General features: G+C 46.9%; 1 protein-coding gene across 15 annotated transcripts in view; it reads right to left on the bottom strand.

The window, feature by feature from the left end:
* Window positions 1–21,248, bottom strand: part of BLTP1 (bridge-like lipid transfer protein family member 1) — a 381,731-nt gene that overhangs the window by 133,485 nt on the left and 226,998 nt on the right. For all 15 annotated transcript variants that reach the window (XM_069743891.1, XM_069743894.1, XM_069743897.1 and 12 more), the window contains exons 39-42: window positions 8,087–8,239; window positions 6,246–6,486; window positions 3,932–4,080; window positions 3,256–3,475 (exon numbers count right to left, since the gene is read on the bottom strand). In XM_069743891.1, the coding sequence (XP_069599992.1) occupies window positions 3,256–3,475; window positions 3,932–4,080; window positions 6,246–6,486; window positions 8,087–8,239 (763 nt within the window). The remainder of the gene's footprint in view (window positions 1–3,255; window positions 3,476–3,931; window positions 4,081–6,245; window positions 6,487–8,086; window positions 8,240–21,248) is intronic.

Raw genomic sequence — 21,248 nt, 5'->3', positions numbered from 1 at the left:
CTGGTATGCATGGCCCCCCTCATCCTTCGCCTGGTAGGCATGGCCCCCTCATTCCTATTCTGGTAGGCACATCCCCCTTATCCCTAGCCTGGCAGGCATGGCCCCCTCATCCCTATCCTGGTAGGAATGGTCCCGCTCATCCCTATCATGGTAGGAATGGTCCCCCTCATCCCTATACTGGTATGTAGGGCCGCATCTCAGTCCTGGTATGCATGGCCATCCCTGGCCTGTTAGGCATGGCCCCATTCTTATCCTGGAATGATATGCCCCCCATCCTCGGCATGGTATGCATGGCCCCATCCTTATCCTGGTATGATTGGCCCCCATCCCCATCCTGGTATGTATGGCCCCATCCTTAACCTGGTATGATTGGCCCCAATCCCCATCCTGGTATGCATGGCCCATCAGAAAAACATTAAAAGAAAAAAAACCATTACACTTACATTTCTGCGCTTCCTCAAAGCGTCTTGTTCTGGTGCCAGCAGCTGCTTTAAGCTTGTAAGTAGCGCATGGCAGGGACGTCATGCGCTGCTTACAAGCCGAAGGACTATATACATGGAGGCCAGTGAGTATTTATTGCTCTTTAGTAGAGCGCACAGTGTCAGCCACCGGCTTCCTGCAGAGGCCAGGCAGTCATGTGTACCCACTACTTAAGAGAAATGAATATTCACTGCATTCCACTCTCATGGGCGTGGAATGCGGTGAATATTCATTTCTCTTAAGTAGCGACACATGTGACCGCCGGCAGGTGGGAAACCTTGCAAATCAGCAGCATATCAAATACTTATTTTACCCACTGTAAGAATTACAGGTTCTCCTGTACAGTCTTCCTCACACACAGCACAGAGCTCCTCTTTCTCAATGACAAGTAATGCAGGAATCGGGTGTCCATTAACCTCCTCCAACTAAATACGCCACACACAAGAAAACTGTTTATCAATTGGAGGCAGCCAAGGGAGACGTCTGGTCACGTGTTTCTCTACTAGCACCCATTTTGAGAACAGTCGGGCAGTGAAAACTAGGGAGGCCTGTACTAATAAGTGCAAGGGGAGATCCTGTTACTCTTATGTATTTGTAAGTGCCACAAACTCATGATCCCAAAACATCTGTTAAATTAAGATGTATAACGGCCAATCCCTTTAAATGTTTTGCCAGGTCTATTAACTTTATACAGATATAAATAATTATCTTCTGGTACCTTCTTTCTGCCTTCAAACATGCCTCAATCACATCTATCCTGAAGAAACAAACCCTGATACAACCTATCCTTCCAACTATCATCCCATAATGCTGCTCCTGTTTGCCTCCAAACTCTTCAATCAGCATGTCCTTGCAGAACTTTTCTCCTACTTCTCATCTACCTCACTCTTTGACAACCGACAATCCTGCTTCGGTCGGTAACCAATCCACTACAAAATGTCCTTAACAAAATTACTAGCTACCTACTGCCACAGCTAACAGAAAATTCTATAACACTCCTCCTTCTAAACCTGTCCTCTGCCTTCACAGTCAACCACTCCCTCCTACTACAAATCGGGTCTTCCTTTTAAGTCAAAGATCTTACCATCTTCCTGGATCTCCTCATACCTCACTAACTGCACATTTAGAGTTGCCCAATCCTATATAACCTCCTCATTCTGCCCTCTCTGCTGGTATCTCCAAAAGCTCTTTCTTGGACCCCTTACTCTTCTTCATCGATACCTTTGGTATGGGACAACTGATAAAGTCCCATGGCTTCCAGTACCACCTATATGTTGATGACACTAACATCTACATCTCTGGCCCAGAAGTCACCTCTCTGCGGTGCAGAATCCCAGTGTCTATCAGCTATATCCTCTTTGTTCTTATAATAGTAATTAATAATAAATGTATTTCTATAGCGCCAGCATATTCCGCAGCACTTTACATTTTAGGGTATGTTCCCATGGTCAGTAAACGCTGCAGGTTGAACGCTGCGTACATCCGCAGTGTCCAACCCGCAGCGGCCCGATGTTACAGCATATAGTGGATGGGATTTCAAGAAATCCCATCTCCACTATGCGTGCACGGACGCATCCGACTTCCCATGAGGAGTCGGACATGCGGCGCGTCTTTCCAGACTACAGCATGTCTATTTATCTTGCGGAGACGCTCAGTCTCCGCAAGATAAATATCACCAGTCCAATGTATTGGGCGCGATGATTCTGCACCTTTCAATTAACACATGCAGAATCACCTGTTAGCCGGCAGCGCTTTGGAGGAAGCGGACATTCCAAAGCGCTGCCAATTACTGACCGTGGGGACGCAGCCTTAAAGTTCTTCTCTCGCTTCATGAAGCTCAATGTGGACAAAACTGAAAGCATCATCTTTCTTCCATCTCACTTAACTACCCTACCTGATCTACCTATCACAATAAATGACATCACGCTTTTCCCTGTACCAGAAGTCTGCTGCCACGGAGTAACCCTGGACTCTGCCCTGTCCGTCAAACCACACAGCCAACCTCTTACCATCTCCTGCTGCCTCCATCTCAAAAAATATCCCCAGAATCTGTGCTTTCCTCAACCCTGAATCTACTAAAATGCTAGTGCAGGTCATAATCATCTCCCGCCTTGACTACTGCAATATCCTCCTCTGTAGCCTCCCTGCTAACAGTCTTGCATCTCGCCAGTCAACTAATTCACTTCTCTTCTTGCTACTCCTTCACTTATCCCCTCTGAAAATTCATAAAATTGGCTCCCAATTTCCCAACATATCTAGTTCAAACTACTAACATTGATCTACAAAGCCGTCCATAATCTGTCTCTCCTATTTATCTCCAAACTAATACTTTCCTACACAATCTCCGGTCTTCTTAAGACCTTCTTTTCTCCTCCACACTACGTTCCTCACAAGTCTGATTATCCAAAATATTCAGAAATTTCAGACAGAACTTGAAAGACCACCTCTAAGAAAGCTCACAGCCTGCAATGATCCTGATGCCAACTCAATAACATCGGAGTTGCTGCAATCCTCATCCTTCTGTCTACTTCCCCATTATCCTTTAGCCTGTAAGTCCAGAAAGACATGGACCTCTCTGCTGTGTACCAGTCTGTCATTGCTCATTGTTCATTGAAATTTATTTGTAATTTGTATGTAACCCCTTCTCATGTACAGCACCATGGAATCAATGGTGCTCCAAAAGTAAATAATAATAATCCTATACGTGGCAATTGGATTTATTGAAGGGGGGACCTAAGAATGATATAAACTCATAACCACTAAAGCAATCAATACCTGTCCTCGTGAGTGAGCTGCTTTTAACAGCGGCTGCATTTCTCTGTGGCGTTCCATCCAGGAGATTGTGCAAGCTGGGGAAACTCCCAGTCAAGTAGCTCAGAAGACTTTCCTTCCTTGGGCTTTCTTTCACAGGCATTCCAGATCTACTGACGTGGGCAGGAGAATCATTTGCCGTATCGCCACTAGTGTAGCTCAAGGAATGATATGGGTGGACTCCCTATAAAAAAGAAAAAAAATGAAAGTAAATACAAATAACTCCTGTAATTTGCATAAAAAAAAGAATTTGACAAAATCTTTGCGACATGAGCAGAGATAACTCGTTGCCTGAAGATGTAAATATTCCTGAAAGCAATGGAGAAGGTCAGTATCATGTAATGCCAAGTGACAAGGCAGACCGAGGGTGGAACTTCATAGAATCGCGGTGACTGTTACTCTAATCCCCCCAGCTATATAAGATGCAAACACTATAAATTACATCACTCCAACACACATGAATGATTGTGTGGCTGACATCAGTCTAATGAGTATGCAGGGGCTTTCATTTTACAAGTAGCATGCCTTTTGGTTTAAAAAAAAAGTTAAGAGTGGACAACCCTTTTACGCACAGATGATGTAATCCAATATTTCTGAACACAAATACAAAGGAATGGATCTAAAAAACAAACAAACTTACTTTAATCTTCAAAGCTGAGTCACTGTGAGCATGAGATTTCGATAACTTCCTCATAATTTCAGCTCCACTGACAGGACCAGAAGAAACGCCGGCAGGAGGAGGCCGTGCATTGGTTCCTTCCAGAAGCATGGTGTGTTCACTAATAGTCGCTGAGATAGAACATCAAACACAAATCGTTTAAGACAAATAAAATACAAGTGAGGTACAAAAGTCAGACATCTTATCAAAGGAGGTCTCATCCTTCCCAAGCTGTGTCGGGTTAGTTTCACACCTCCTTTGCTGTTGCACTCTTGACTCCACTTGCCTCACTAAACTCAATAGCTCTGTCTCAGTTCTGTCTAAATCCAATCACTCGATGGTTTTGATGGAGGCAGCCGATGATCACGTCATGTCCAGATTTTGGGGATTTTTCATAGTAATCTAGTGCTTCATTTAATGTAATCTGAGCAGCTTGTAACTAGAAGTAGCTCTTTATCTGGTGATAATATTTATATACATTGCATGCTGTAATATTCCTGTACTACTCGGGTCATATCTGTACCTAATGTTCATTCACTTTCCTACACAAAGGAATCATTTTCAGTGACTGTTTAATTTGCGAGGTTGTCTGAGTGTTTAGTGGGGAGCCTCAAGCAATGACTAAAAACCACGTGCTTGATGTCAAATGGTATTCCCACAACTTTCCAGTTCTCTGTTTAGCCAAATGAACAAACTTTTCTGCTTTTATGTCAAAACAAGAGCTTGATTTTACAACCAATTTTGTATTCATACTATAGTCGTGGTCGATGAGGAGTACGCTACCCTCCTCAACACCTTCTGGGATACCAACACATATCTTCACTCAATTATAGTTAGTTTAAAAACATTACTTTTACTTTGTTTGATGCCACATTCACAAATCCAGGTGTCATGGCCCGAGCATGGACTGTTCGCATTCTCCTGACCCAAACTTGACAGCCTCATATATGGACTAGGAGGCGGTCAAGTTCGATAAGGGCATCCCAGTCTTTGAACACGTAACAAGAGCAAAAAGCAATCGGCACCGAAACACCTACAGTCCGCACTGATGATCGTATAGGGGGAGTGCTGAGTGTACCGTCCCAGGGATCTTGGATGCCAACCCAACATAAGAAGAAAATGATGCCAAAGTCTTATTCAAAAATAGAAATGAGGGTGGCACTCATCGTCCCAGTAAAATGTCCTTTTATTTGGAATCACAAAGACTCTCCGGCCTGTTTTTTGATGTGATTCCAAATAAAAGGACATTTCACTGGGACGGTGAGTGCCACCCTCATTTCTATTTTTTGATACATCAAAGTCTATGGATCACAATCAGTATTAGAACTGTGACACTTCGATGTGTGAATGCAGCGTGACACCGATGGAACATACAATTGTGTGAAAACAGTCAGAGGCAATATATTTCATGCTATATGCATAATAGACTAATACAACTTGTAATTGTAAAGAAGTTCTGCAGCAGCCAAAAAGTGGGCAGGGAAAATAACACACTGTCATGTCTGAGGACACAGATATAGGCTGTTCATGAATGTGGTGAATATTAAGAGCATACAAAAAAGTGAGGGAAAACCCCGACTATCTAAAGTGGGAAACCGTATGTAAGAAGACAGATTTGAAACAACCATTGCCAATTTCAGATATATGGAATAACAATTTATCCCATGCAGGTAAGAAGCAAAATATAATGTGATTTTATCACATAAGCGAGAAGTCTGGCTAAAATTAACCAAAGTCCTAGTCAATAGCTGAGTAAAATTGTTACTAACATTTTTTAATTTGAGAAGAATGGTAAGATTAAAAAAGGGAGTTATTTGCAATTAGTTATTTGGTGAATAGTTTTAAAAAGGCCCTTTCACTTACTCGAAAAAAAAAGGGGTTCTTCTGCCCTTTTCAGTTCAGTCTTCACGGTCTTCTCTAGGGGCGTGCACATTCACACCTCTTTCCCAGATGCTACCAAAGCACATGCCCTTAGGAAAAGCTCTAAAGAATCATCCAGTTAGACTGCAAAGCAGAGATTTCACATAATGGACTCTAAAAGTAGCACATTTGAATATTTATGCGGTGGATTGGCACAGCACAAAATGAAAAAGTGCGACAGAATCTGGAGGATTTTACAAAGTATTTAACTGAATTTTTTTTGAGTAAGTGACAGATCCTTTTTAATGTCAGTTTGGTTTTATTAGATTTAACCTTTCTCCTCTGATGATGTTCTGCAACAAAGATCACCAAAACTAGCAAACAAGAATACAATATCATACGTGTGAAATTGAAGCCATGAATGTATGCATCATACCTGCATCAAACTCAAATTCAGCACCATCTGCACTGGTATCACTTTGCAGTGCTCCACCATTCTCCAAACCATTGAGATCATCCTCCTCTTTCTTCAGAGTACTTTGTGGCTTTAGTGGCTGGGCCGGCCTTACCAACCGTACACCCTTAAATGTTGGGGTCACAACAATAAACTTCATCCATTGCCTAGCCAGAGCAACGAGCCCTTTTTTCAGTGTGACAAGTGCAGGGAGACCATCACTCTTAAAAAAAAATAAATAAAAGTGAAACCATTAAAAATCATGCAATTATTATAAGAAAGCAGGTGGTAAGGTTCTGGATGGCAGATTTGTGTCAGCGAGGTGGTTGGCCTTGGTAATATAAAGTATGTACCAGTAACACTAGGTTACTAAGAGCATTCTATTTTGTCTGGATTTTGTGTCTAAGATTTAGGAGGAGTCAAAACAGTCTGGGTGGGAAAGGTTGTTCCAATAATCTAGCTCGGGGCTCACAGGCCTAATTACAGCAGGTAAGCAAATAAGGATGACCCAGGTGAGGAAAATATTAAGCGATGCTCACAGTGAATAAACTTATTATGGTTATACAGCCAATAAAAAGAAATCCAATTGTAGCAGAGTCTTCAAGGAATACGCTCTATTCCGAAACACGTAGGAAATTGGTCCATTGCGCTATCCGTAGCTAGTTACGTGAGCAATCACGTGACCGTGACATCACGTAACGTCCTGCAAAGACAGAGAACCTAGCGGATTAATCCAGCAGCGCTTATTTGCTCAAAGCAGTTGGCGAGCACAGGGTGTTCTGCCGCCGGCCGGGGCAGCACCCGCAGCCCGCTCACGAGAAGCCAACAAACGGACTCTACCTAAGTTGAACTTTCACTACGTACAAGGACCGACCAGCGGAAGTTTCTGACATTACCGCCTATACTGCACCAGGTAAACTTAACTTCCCCATTCTCTAAATCAGGGGTCCCCAACTCCAGTCCTCAAGGCCCACCAACATGTCATGTTTTCAGGATTTCCTTAGTCTTGCCCAGGTAATAATTGCATCACCTGTGCAATGCAAAGGAAATCCTGAAAACATGACCTGTTGGTGGGCCTTGAGGACTGGAGTTGGGGACCCCTGCTCTAAATGAAGACTCTGCTACAATTGAATTTCTTTTTATTGGCTGTATAACCATAATAAGTTTATTCACTGTGAGCATCGCTTAATATTTTCCTCACCTGGGTCATCCTTATTTATATTGTGTGGTCATTTTTTAATAATTTTTAATAGTTCTATGTAGTTTTGTAAGAAAACTTCCCTACTATAGGTTCTTGGAGGCTAGAAAACTAGGGAATCCAGCGCAGATATTTCATTATTTATTATAGTCATAGACATTGATACAGAAGGGTGGCACCGTATTTCTATCTGCTGCAGGATTCACAGGGTCTGAGGCGCTACTGGTGTTTTACTATTTTTAGCTTAATATATATATATATATATATATATATGTATATATATATATATATATATATATATACATATATACATATATACATATATATATATATATATATATATATATATATATATATATATATATATATACATGTATATATTCCACAGTCTCAACAGATGTATGGTGGTTCCCCTACAGAATATTACACGTTGACTACGTTTTGCGATGGTTAAAATACAGTATGCCGGACATGCATACATACTTCCTACAGATGATCAAGCAGGGCAATAGGCAGATATACAGTCAGCAATCGATTCTATATTTGTCATAACTGTCATTTTATTTCGGTCTAAACGACAATTTGCAATATAATGTTAAAATAAAAAAAGATTAATAGAACTCACTAATGTGGCATCTTCAATGATGGAGTAATTGGCTTGATGTAAATAGTGATGAAGCAAGTTACAAAGTAGGCAGGATGGATTTTCTTGAAGGAAACGTGATTGTTTAGTGAGCCTGTTATACTTGCTTCTCAGGGGAAAGTGGAGACTTTTATTCTGCAACACATTAAATAAGTAATAAAGAAACACAACACTAATGAGTTTATTGAAGAATATGACTAGAGATAAAAGTGACTGGTCAAATGATATATGTAAAGCAATTATACAAGCAATTATATATGTAAATGCAAGTGTAGGTTATATATATATATATATATATATATATATATACACACACACACACACAAAATGTATACACACAGATCATTCACATGTGTATATACACAAACACACACACAGTGGCATGCAAAGGATTGGGCATTGAGCACCCTAGGTCAAGATTATTGTTATTGTGAACAGTTAAGCAAGTTGAAGATTAAATCTTTTCTAAAAGGCCAAAAAGTTAAAGATGATTGATTTCCTTTTATTTTGGGACAAAAATATATATAAATTTACATCTTTTACATTTTAAAAATTATGACTTTGGAAAATATTGTAGCCTCTGTAATTTTTGTACCAATAATGATTGAGCTGTATCAGCGAGGTCTAGAACAAACAAATAGTGGAGAAGGGTGGTGGGGGTATGATTGGGAATTTGTGCTCATGTTTGTTTATGTTGTATTTGGAAAAATTCAATAAAAATCTTATCTGATTAAAAAAAAATATCACAGCTTGTAAATGCTTTTTGTAGCCAGCCAAGAGTCCTTCAATTTTTGTTTGAGGGATTTTCATCTATTTTTTCTTGGAAAATTCTTCCAGTTCGGTGAGATTCGTGAGTCGTCTTGCATGCACTGCTATTTTGAGGTCTAGCCACAGATGTTGGCAAGATGTCCTTTTCCTGAAATTCTGTGGCCTTTTTTCTCCACACATACCTTTAATCAATGTGGACAGAGAGTTCTATTTTAACTTCATTGGTGAACAGGACTTGTTTCCAAAATGCATCAAGCTTCTGAAGCTGAATTTTATAAGGACTCAGGAAGTTTTTTTCTGATGACTCTTTCATGAAGGCCATATTTGTGCATGTGTATCTGAACAATAGAACAATGTACTACAATCCCAGAGTCTGCCAAATCTTTGTGAAGGTCTTTTGCAGTCAAGCGTGGGGTTGCGATTTGCTTCTGTAGCAGTCATACGAGAAGCTCTGACTGAAATTTTGCTTGGTCTTCCAGATCTTATCCTGTTCATGTAGAGTTTCATTTCTTTTCACTTCTTAAATAGCTTTCGAACTGAGGAAAGGGCAACTTGAAAAAGCTTTGCTATCTTCTTATAGCCTTCTCGTGCTTTGTGGGCCTCCACCATTTTCATAGTGCTAGGCAGCTGTTTAGAAGAACTCATGGCTGCTGTCTTTTGGTATAAGGTTAGAAGAAGCTGGGATTTTATAAAGCTGGGAAATTTGCATCACCTGGCCTTTCCCAACGATGATAGTGAACCTTAACAGGCTAATTAAAGTCTGAAATCTTGGTGAAAGTTATCAGAGAATACAAATCCCCAAGTGTGCCCAAATTTTTCCATCTGCCCAGTTTCCGTTTTGGAATTTTTAAAATTTAGACTTTTTTGCCTAAAATGCAAAGGAAATGTGTCATCTTTAACTTTAGGCCTTTTAAAGATCATTTCATCTTCAAGTTGCTTAACTATTCACAATAGCAGTCATTTTTATCAGGGGTGGTCACATTTTTACATGTCATTGTACATCTACATATATAATTGCCAGTTGGGACTTCTGGCCGCTGTCCCCGAATCCCATAAGGCACCGCGGCAGTGTCACTTGCGCAGGCGCAAGAGACATACACGTCTCCGCTATTCCCACGCAGGCGCAGTAACAGCCGCGTCTTTACTACACTTGCGTGGGAATAGCCACAACTTTAAGATATGTTGGAAAGCGCAAACGGTGTGAGACATATCCGCTGCTCCTGTCAGCACCACTAAGCATACACAGATGTTAATTTCACCGCACTCCCGATGCGATAGCATTGGGTCTATTTCTAGTATATATATATATACTAGCTATTGAACCCGTTCTACGCCCAGGTGGCGAGCATTTATATTGGTATACTAGCTGAAGAGCCCGGCGTTGCCTGGGCATAGTAAATATCTGTGGTTAGTTATAGCACCTCACTTCTCTTATTTTCCCATCACGCCTCTCATTTTCCCAATCACATCTTTCATTTTCCCCCTCACATCTCTCATTTTCTCCCTCACATCTCTCATTTTCCCCATCACTCCTCTCATTCCCCCCTAACACTTGTCATTTCAACCTCACATTTGTCATTTTCTGATCACTCCATTATTTTTCCTCACTCCTCTCATTTTGCACTCACACCTTTTCATTTTCACCTCACACCTCTCATTTTCACCTCATCACCTCAGTATATACATGTTTGTCATCTCCCTTATATATAGTATACATCTGTATGTCATCTCCTGTATATAGTATATACCTGTATGTCATCTCCCCTGTATATATTATATACCTGCTGTGTGTCATCTCCCCTATATATAGTATATACCTGAATGTCATCTCCTCCTGTATATAGTATATACCTGTGTGTCATCTCCCCTGTATATAGTATATACCTGCATGTCATCTTCTATATATAGCATATACCTGTATGTCATCTCCTCCTGTATATAGTATATACCTGTAGGTCATCTGCTCCTGTATATAGTATATACCTGTGTGTCATCGCCTCCTGTATATAGTATATACCTGTATGTCATCTCCTCCTGTATATATATGTACCTGTATGTCATCTCCTCCTCTATATAGTATATACCTGTGTGTCATCTCCCCTGTATATAGTATATACCTGTGTGTCATCTCCTCCTGTATATAGTATATACCTGTAGGTCATCTCCTCCTGTATATAGTATATACCTCTAGGTCATCTGCTCCTGTATATAGTATATACTTGTAGGTCATCTCCTCCTGTATATAGTATATACCTGTGTGTCATCTCCTCCTGTATATAGTATGTACCTGTATGTCATCTCCTCCTCTATATAGTATATACCTGTGTGTCATCTCCCCTGTATATAGTATATACCTGTAGGTCATCTCCTCCTGTATATAGTATATACCTGTAGGTCATCTGCTCCTGTATATAGTATATACCTGTGTGTCATCTCCTCCTGTATATAGTATATACCTTTGTGTCATCTCCTCCTGTATATAGTATGTACCTGTATGTCATCTCCTCCTCTATATAGTATATACCTGTGTGTCATCTCTCCTGTATATAGTATATATCTGTGTGTCATCTCCTCCTGTATATAGTATATACCTGTGTGTCATCTCCTCCTGTATTAGACCTCGTTCACACGTTATTTGCTCAGTATTTTTACCTCAGTATTTGTAAGCTAAATTGGCAGCCTGATAAATCCCCAGCCAACAGGAAGCCCTCCCCCTGGCAGTACATATTAGCTCACACATACACATAATAGACAGGTCATGTGAATGACAGCTGCCGTATTTCCTATATGGTACATTTGTTGTAGTTTGTCTGCTTATTAATAAGATTTTTATTTTTGAAGGATAAGACCAGACTTGTGTGTGTTTTAGGGCGAGTTTCGTTTGTCAAGTTGTGTGTGTTGAGTTGCGTGTGGCGACATGCATGTAGCGACTTTTGTGAGATGAGTTTTGTGTGGCAACATGCGTGTAGCAACTTTTTGTGTGTCGAGTTGCATGTGACAGGTTAGTGTAGCAACTTGTGTGCAGCAAGTTTTGCGCATGGCGAGTTTTGCGCGTGGCGAATTTTGTGTGGTGCCTTTTGAGTATGTGCAAGTTTTGTGTGAGGCAAATTTTGCATGTGGCAATTTTTCCGCGTGTGCAAGTTTTGCGTGTGGCGAGTTTACCATGAGGTGAGTTTTGCACTTGTGGCGAGTTTTGCAAGAGCCTAGTTCTTGCATGTGGCGAGTTCTGCGCGTGGCGAGTTTTGAGCGGCGACTTTTGTGTTTCGACTTTTATGTGGCGAGGTTGGAGAATGTGTGGTGAAATGTGTGCTGAGGGTGATATGTGTTCAAGCACGTGGTAGTGTGTGGCACATTTTGTGTGTGTGTTCATATCCCCGTGTGTGGTGAGTATCCCATGTCGGGGCCCCACCTTAGCAACTGTACGGTATATACTCTTTGGCGCCATCGCTCTCACTCTTTACGTCCCCCTTGTTCACATCTGGCAGCGGTCAATTTGACTCCAACACTTTTCCTTTCATTTTTCCCCATTATGTAGATAGGGGCAAAATTGTTTGGTGAATTGGAAAGCACGGGGTTAAAATTTCACCTCACAACATAGCCTATGACGCTCTCAGTGTCCGGACGTGTGACTGTGCAAAATTTTGTTTCTGTAGCTGCGACGCCTCCAACACTTTTCCTTTCCCTTTTCCCCATTATGTAGATAGGGGCAAAATAGTTTGGTGAATTGGAAAGCGCGGGGTTAAAATTTCACCTCACAACATTGCCTATGACGCTCTCGGGGTCCAGACGTGTGACTGTGCAAAATTTTGTGGCTGTAGCTTCGACGCCTCCAACACTTTTCCTTTCACTTTTTTCCCCATTATGTAGATAGGGGCAAAATTGTTTGGTGAATTGGAATGCGCGGGGTTAAAATTTCACCTCACAACATAGCCTATGACGCTCTCGGGGTCCAGACGTGTGACTGTGCAAAATTTTGTGGCTGTAGCTTCGACACCTCCAACACTTTTCCTTTCACTTTTTTCCCCATTATGTAGATAGGGGCAAAATTGTTTGGTGAATTGGAAAGCACGGAGTTAAAATTTCACCTCACAACATAGCCTATGACGATCTCAGGGTCCGGACGTGTGACTGTGCAAAATTTTGTTTCTGTAGCTGCGACGCCTCCAACACTTTCCCTTTCACTTTTTCCCCATTATGTAGATAGGGGCAAAATAGTTTGGTGAATTGGAAAGCGCGGGGTTAAAATTTCACCTCACAACGTAGCCTATGACGCTCTCAGGGTCCAGACGTGTGACTGTGCAAAATTTTGTGGCTGTAGCTTCGACGCCTCCAACACTTTTCCTTTCACTTTTTTCCCCATTATGTAGATAGGGGCAAAATTGTTTGGTGAATTGGAAAGCGCGGGGTTAAAATTTCACCTCACAATATAGCCTATGACGCTTTCGGGGTCCAGACGTGTGACTGTGCAAAATTTTGTGGCTGTAGCTGCGACGGTGCAGATGCCAATCCCGGACATACATACACACATACACACATTCAGCTTTATATATTAGATTGTCTCCATCCTGGTATGTGCTGCTTCATCCTGCGTCCCCATCCTGTCATGCGCTGCTCAATCCTGCGTCCCCATCCTGTCATGTGCTGCTCCATCCTGCGTCCCCATCCTGTCATGCGCTGCTCCATCCTGCGTCCCCATCCTGTCATGTGCTGCTCCATCCTGCGTTCCCCTTCCTGTCATGCGCTGCTCTCATCTTGCGTCCCCATCCTGTCATGCGCTGCTCCCATCCTGCGTCCCCATCCTGTGATGCGCTGCTCCCATCCTGTGATGCGCTGCTCCCATCCTGCGTCCCCATCCTGTCATGTGCTGCTCCATCCTGCGTCCCTATCCTGTCATGCGCTGCTCCATCATGCGTCCCCATCCTGTCATGCGCTGCTCCATCCTGCGTCCCCATCCTTATGTGCTGCTGCATCCTGCGTCCCCATCCTTATGTGCTGCTGCATCCTGCGTCCCCATCCTTATGTGCTGCTGCATCCTGCGTCCCCATCCTTATGTGCTGCTCCCATCCTGCGTCCCCATCCTTATGTGCTGCTCCATCCTGCGTCCCCATCCTGTTATGTGCTGCTGCATCCTGTGTCCCCATCCTTATGTGCTGCTGCATCCTGCGTCCCCATCCTTATGTTCATGCTGCATCCTGCGTCCCCATCCTTATGTTCATGCTGCATCCTGCGTCCCCATCCTTATGTGCTGCTACATCCTGCGTCCCCATCCTTATGTGCTGCTCCCATCCTGCGTCCCCATCCTTATGTTCATGCTGCATCCTGCGTCCCCATCCTTATGTGCTGCTGCATCCTGCGTCCCCATCCTTATGTGCTGCTCCCATCCTGCGTCCCCATCCTTATGTTCATGCTGCATCCTGCGTCCCCATCCTTATGTGCTGCTGCATCCTGCGTCCCCATCCTTATGTTCATGCTGCATCCTGCGTCCCCATCCTTATGTTCATGCTGCATCCTGCGTCCCCATCCTTATGTTCATGCTGCATCCTGCGTCCCCATCCTTATGTGCTGCTCCATCCTGCGTCCCCATCCTTATGTGCTGCTCCATCCTGCGTCCCCATCCTTATGTGCTGCTCCCATCCTGCGTCCCCATCCTTATGTGCTGCTCCCATCCTGCGTCCCCATCCTGTTATGTGCTGCTCCATCCTGCGTCCCCATCCTTATGTGCTGCTCCCATCCTGCGTCCCCATCCTTATGTGCTGCTCCATCCTGCGTCCCCATCCTGTTATGTGCTGCTCCATCCTGCGTCCCCATCCTTATGTGCTGCTGCATCCTGCGTCCCCATCCTTATGTGCTGCTGCATCCTGCGTCCCCATCCTTATGTTCATGCTGCATCCTGCGTCCCCATCATTATGTTCATGCTGCATCCTGCGTCCCCATCCTTATGTGCTGCTCCATCCTGCGTCCCCATCCTTATGTGCTGCTGCATCCTGAGTCCCCATCCTTATGTACTGCTGCATCCTGCGTCCCCATCCTTATGTGCTGCTGCATCCTGCGTCGCCATCCTTATGTTCATGCTGCATCCTGCGTCCCCATCCTTATGTTCATGCTGCATCCTGCGTCCCCATCCTTATGTGCTGCTACATCCTGCGTCCCCATCCTTATGTGCTGCTCCATCCTGCGTCCCCATCCTTATGTGCTGCTCCCATCCTGCGTCCCCATCCTTATGTTCATGCTGCATCCTGCGTCCCCATCCTTATGTGCTGCTGCATCCTGCGTCCCCATCCTTATGTGCTGCTCCCATCCTGCGTCCCCATCCTTATGTGCTGCTCCCATCCTGCGTCCCCATCCTTATGTGCTGCTGCATCCTGCGTCCCCATCCTGTTATGTGCTGCTGCATCCTGCGTCCCCATCCTTATGTGCTGCTGCATCCTGCGTCCCCATCCTTATGTTCATGCTGCATCCTGCGTCCCCATCCTTATGTTCATGCTGCATCCTGCGTCCCCATCCTTATGTGCTGCTACATCCTGCGTCCCCATCCTTATGTGCTGCTCCCATCCTGCGTCCCCATCCTTATGTTCATGCTGCATCCTGCGTCCCCATCCTTATGTGCTGCTGCATCCTGCGTCCCCATCCTTATGTGCTGCTCCCATCCTGCGTCCCCATCCTTATGTTCATGCTGCATCCTGCGTCCCCATCCTTATGTGCTGCTGCATCCTGCGTCCCCATCCTTATGTTCATGCTGCATCCTGCGTCCCCATCCTTATGTTCATGCTGCATCCTGCGTCCCCATCCTTATGTTCATGCTGCATCCTGCGTCCCCATCCTTATGTGCTGCTCCATCCTGCGTCCCCATCCTTATGTGCTGCTCCATCCTGCGTCCCCATCCTTATGTGCTGCTCCCATCCTGCGTCCCCATCCTTATGTGCTGCTCCATCCTGCGTCCCCATCCTGTTATGTGCTGCTCCATCCTGCGTCCCCATCCTTATGTGCTGCTCCAATCCTGCGTCCCCATCCTTATGTGCTGCTCCATCCTGCGTCCCCATCCTGTTATGTGCTGCTCCATCCTGCGTCCCCATCCTTATGTGCTGCTGCATCCTGCGTCCCCATCCTTATGTGCTGCTGCATCCTGCGTCCCCATCCTTATGTTCATGCTGCATCCTGCGTCCCCATCATTATGTTCATGCTGCATCCTGCGTCCCCATCCTTATGTGCTGCTGCATCCTGCGTCCCCATCCTTATGTGCTGCTCCCATCCTGCGTCCCCATCCCTATGTTCATGCTGCATCCTGCGTCCCCATCCTTATGTGCTGCTGCATCCTGCGTCCCCATCCTTATGTGCTGCTCCCATCCTGCGTCCCCATCCTTATGTTCATGCTGCATCCTGCGTCCCCATCCTTATGTGCTGCTGCATCCTGCGTCCCCATCCTTATGTTCATGCTGCATCCTGCGTCCCCATCCTTATGTTCATGCTGCATCCTGCGTCCCCATCCTTATGTTCATGCTGCATCCTGCGTCCCCATCCTTATGTTCATGCTGCATCCTGCGTCCCCATCCTTATGTGCTGCTCCATCCTGCGTCCCCATCCTTATGTGCTGCTCCATCCTGCGTCCCCATCCTTATGTGCTGCTCCCATCCTGCGTCCCCATCCTTATGTGCTGCTCCATCCTGCGTCCCCATCCTGTTATGTGCTGCTCCATCCTGCGTCCCCATCCTTATGTGCTGCTCCCATCCTGCGTCCCCATCCTTATGTGCTGCTCCATCCTGCGTCCCCATCCTGTTATGTGCTGCTCCATCCTGCGTCCCCATCCTTATGTGCTGCTCCCATCCTGCGTCCCCATCCCTATGTGCTGCTCCATCCTGCGTCCCCATCCTGTTATGTGCTGCTCCATCCTGCGTCCCCATCCTTATGTGCTGCTCCATCCTGCGTCCACATACTGTTATGTGCTGCTCCATCCTGCGTCCCCATCCTTATGTGCTGCTCCATCCTGCGTCCCCATCCTGTTATGTGCTGCTCCATCCTGCGTCCCCATCCTTATGTGCTGCTCCATCCTGCGTCCCCATCCTTATGTGCTGCTGCATCCTGCGTCCCCATCCTTATGTTCATGCTGCATCCTGCGTCCCCATCATTATGTTCATGCTGCATCCTGCGTCCCCATCCTTATGTGCTGCTACATCCTGCGTCCCCATTCTTATGTGCTGCTCCATCCTGCGTCCCCATCCTTATGTGCTGCTGCATCCTGCGTCCCCATCCTTATGTGCTGCTCCCATCCTGCGTCCCCATCCTTATGTTCATGCTGCATCCTGCGTCCCCATCCTTATGTGCTGCTGCATCCTGCGTCCCCATCCTTATGTTCATGCTGCATCCTGCGTCCCCATCCTTATGTGCTGCTGCATCCTGCGTCCCCATCCTTATGTTCATGCTGCATCCTGCGTCCCCATCCTTATGTTCATGCTGCATCCCGCATCCCCATCCTTATGTTCATGCTGCATCCTGCGTCCCCATCCTTATGTGCTGCTCCATCCTGCGTCCCCATCCTTATGTGCTGCTCCATCCTGCGTCCCCATCCTTATGTGCTGCTCCATCCTGCGTCCCCATCCTTATGTGCTGCTCCATCCTGCGTCCCCATACTGTTATGTGCTGCTCCATCCTGCGTCCCCATCCTTATGTTCATGCTGCATCCTGCGTCCCCATCCTTATGTTCATGCTGCATCCTGCGTCCCCATCCTTATGTGCTGCTCCATCCTGCGTCCCCATCCTTATGTGCTGCTCCATCCTGCGTCCCCATTCTTATGTGCTGCTCCCATCCTGCGTCCCCATCCTTATGTGCTGCTCCATTCTGCGTCCCCATCCTGTTATGTGCTGCTCCATCCTGCGTCCCCATCCTGTTATGTGCTGCTCCATCCTGCGTCCCCATCCTTATGTGCTGCTCCAATCCTGCGTCCCCATCCTTATGTGCTGCTCCATCCTGCGTCCCCATCCTGTTATGTGCTGCTCCATCCTGCGTCCCCATCCTTATGTGCTGCTGCATCCTGCGTCCCCATCCTTATGTGCTGCTGCATCCTGCGTCCCCATCCTTATGTTCATGCTGCATCCTGCGTCCCCATCCTTATGTGCTGCTCCCATCCTGCGTCCCCATCCTTATGTGCTGCTCCATCCTGCGTCCCCATCCTGTTATGTGCTGCTCCATCCTGCGTCCCCATCCTTATGTGCTGCTCCAATCCTGCGTCCCCATCCTTATGTGCTGCTGCATCCTGCGTCCCCATCCTTATGTTCATGCTGCATCCTGCGTCCCCATCCTTATGTTCATGCTGCATCCTGCGTCCCCATCCTTATGTTCATGCTGCATCCTGCGTCCCCATCCTTATGTGCTGCTCCATCCTGCGTCCCCATCCTTATGTGCTGCTCCATCCTGCGTCCCCATCCTTATGTGCTGCTCCCATCCTGCGTCCCCATCCTTATGTGCTGCTCCATCCTGCGTCCCCATCCTGTTATGTGCTGCTCCATCCTGCGTCCCCATCCTTATGTGCTGCTCCAATCCTGCGTCCCCATCCTTATGTGCTGCTCCATCCTGCGTCCCCATCCTGTTATGTGCTGCTCCATCCTGCGTCCCCATCCTTATGTGCTGCTGCATCCTGCGTCCCCATCCTTATGTGCTGCTGCATCCTGCGTCCCCATCCTTATGTTCATGCTGCATCCTGCGTCCCCATCATTATGTTCATGCTGCATCCTGCGTCCCCATCCTTATGTGCTGCTGCATCCTGCGTCCCCATCCTTATGTGCTGCTCCCATCCTGCGTCCCCATCCCTATGTTCATGCTGCATCCTGCGTCCCCATCCTTATGTGCTGCTGCATCCTGCGTCCCCATCCTTATGTGCTGCTCCCATCCTGCGTCCCCATCCTTATGTTCATGCTGCATCCTGCGTCCCCATCCTTATGTGCTGCTGCATCCTGCGTCCCCATCCTTATGTTCATGCTGCATCCTGCGTCCCCATCCTTATGTTCATGCTGCATCCTGCGTCCCCATCCTTATGTTCATGCTGCATCCTGCGTCCCCATCCTTATGTTCATGCTGCATCCTGCGTCCCCATCCTTATGTGCTGCTCCATCCTGCGTCCCCATCCTTATGTGCTGCTCCATCCTGCGTCCCCATCCTTATGTGCTGCTCCCATCCTGCGTCCCCATCCTTATGTGCTGCTCCATCCTGCGTCCCCATCCTGTTATGTGCTGCTCCATCCTGCGTCCCCATCCTTATGTGCTGCTCCCATCCTGCGTCCCCATCCTTATGTGCTGCTCCATCCTGCGTCCCCATCCTGTTATGTGCTGCTCCATCCTGCGTCCCCATCCTTATGTGCTGCTCCCATCCTGCGTCCCCATCCCTATGTGCTGCTCCATCCTGCGTCCCCATCCTGTTATGTGCTGCTCCATCCTGCGTCCCCATCCTTATGTGCTGCTCCATCCTGCGTCCACATACTGTTATGTGCTGCTCCATCCTGCGTCCCCATCCTTATGTGCTGCTCCATCCTGCGTCCCCATCCTGTTATGTGCTGCTCCATCCTGCGTCCCCATCCTTATGTGCTGCTCCATCCTGCGTCCCCATCCTTATGTGCTGCTGCATCCTGCGTCCCCATCCTTATGTTCATGCTGCATCCTGCGTCCCCATCATTATGTTCATGCTGCATCCTGCGTCCCCATCCTTATGTGCTGCTACATCCTGCGTCCCCATTCTTATGTGCTGCTCCATCCTGCGTCCCCATCCTTATGTGCTGCTGCATCCTGCGTCCCCATCCTTATGTGCTGCTCCCATCCTGCGTCCCCATCCTTATGTTCATGCTGCATCCTGCGTCCCCATCCTTATGTGCTGCTGCATCCTGCGTCCCCATCCTTATGTTCATGCTGCATCCTGCGTCCCCATCCTTATGTGCTGCTGCATCCTGCGTCCCCATCCTTATGTTCATGCTGCATCCTGCGTCCCCATCCTTATGTTCATGCTGCATCCCGCATCCCCATCCTTATGTTCATGCTGCATCCTGCGTCCCCATCCTTATGTGCTGCTCCATCCTGCGTCCCCATCCTTATGTGCTGCTCCATCCTGCGTCCCCATCCTTATGTGCTGCTCCATCCTGCGTCCCCATCCTTATGTGCTGCTCCATCCTGCGTCCCCATACTGTTATGTGCTGCTCCATCCTGCGTCCCCATCCTTATGTTCATGCTGCATCCTGCGTCCCCATCCTTATGTTCATGCTGCATCCTGCGTCCCCATCCTTATGTGCTGCTCCATCCTGCGTCCCCATCCTTATGTGCTGCTCCATCCTGCGTCCCCATTCTTATGTGCTGCTCCCATCCTGCGTCCCCATCCTTATGTGCTGCTCCATTCTGCGTCCCCATCCTGTTATGTGCTGCTCCATCCTGCGTCCCCATCCTGTTATGTGCTGCTCCATCCTGCGTCCCCATCCTTATGTGCTGCTCCAATCCTGCGTCCCCATCCTTATGTGCTGCTCCATCCTGCGTCCCCATCCTGTTATGTGCTGCTCCATCCTGCGTCCCCATCCTTATGTGCTGCTGCATCCTGCGTCCCCATCCTTATGTGCTGCTGCATCCTGCGTCCCCATCCTTATGTTCATGCTGCATCCTGCGTCCCCATCATTATGTTCATGCTGCATCCTGCGTCCCCATCCTTATGTGCTGCTGCATCCTGCGTCCCCATCCTTATGTGCTGCTCCCATCCTGCGTCCCCATCCCTATGTTCATGCTGCATCCTGCGTCCCCATCCTTATGTGCTGCTGCATCCTGCGTCCCCATCCTTATGTGCTGCTCCCATCCTGCGTCCCCATCCTTATGTTCATGCTGCATCCTGCATCCCCATCCTTATGTGCTGCTACATCCTGCGTCCCCATCCTTATGTTCATGCTGCATCCTGCGTCCCCATCCTTATGTTCATGCTGCATCCTGCGTCCCCATCCTTATGTTCATGCTGCATCCTGCGTCCCCATCCTTATGTTCATGCTGCATCCTGCGTCCCCATCCTTATGTGCTGCTCCATCCTGCGTCCCCATCCTTATGTGCTGCTCCATCCTGCGTCCCCATCCTTATGTGCTGCTCCCATCCTGCGTCCCCATCCTTATGTGCTGCTCCATCCTGCGTCCCCATCCTGTTATGTGCTGCTCCATCCTGCGTCCCCATCCTTATGTGCTGCTCCCATCCTGCGTCCCCATCCTTATGTGCTGCTCCATCCTGCGTCCCCATCCTGTTATGTGCTGCTCCATCCTGCGTCCCCATCCTTATGTGCTGCTCCCATCCTGCGTCCCCATCCCTATGTGCTGCTCCATCCTGCGTCCCCATCCTGTTATGTGCTGCTCCATCCTGCGTCCCCATCCTTATG

Source organism: Ranitomeya imitator, chromosome 1, assembly GCF_032444005.1.
Source record: "Ranitomeya imitator isolate aRanImi1 chromosome 1, aRanImi1.pri, whole genome shotgun sequence".
NCBI lineage: Eukaryota > Metazoa > Chordata > Amphibia > Anura > Dendrobatidae > Ranitomeya > Ranitomeya imitator.
The sequence above is the reverse complement of the archived record's forward strand: the minus strand, read 5'-3'. Positions and strand labels throughout refer to the sequence as shown.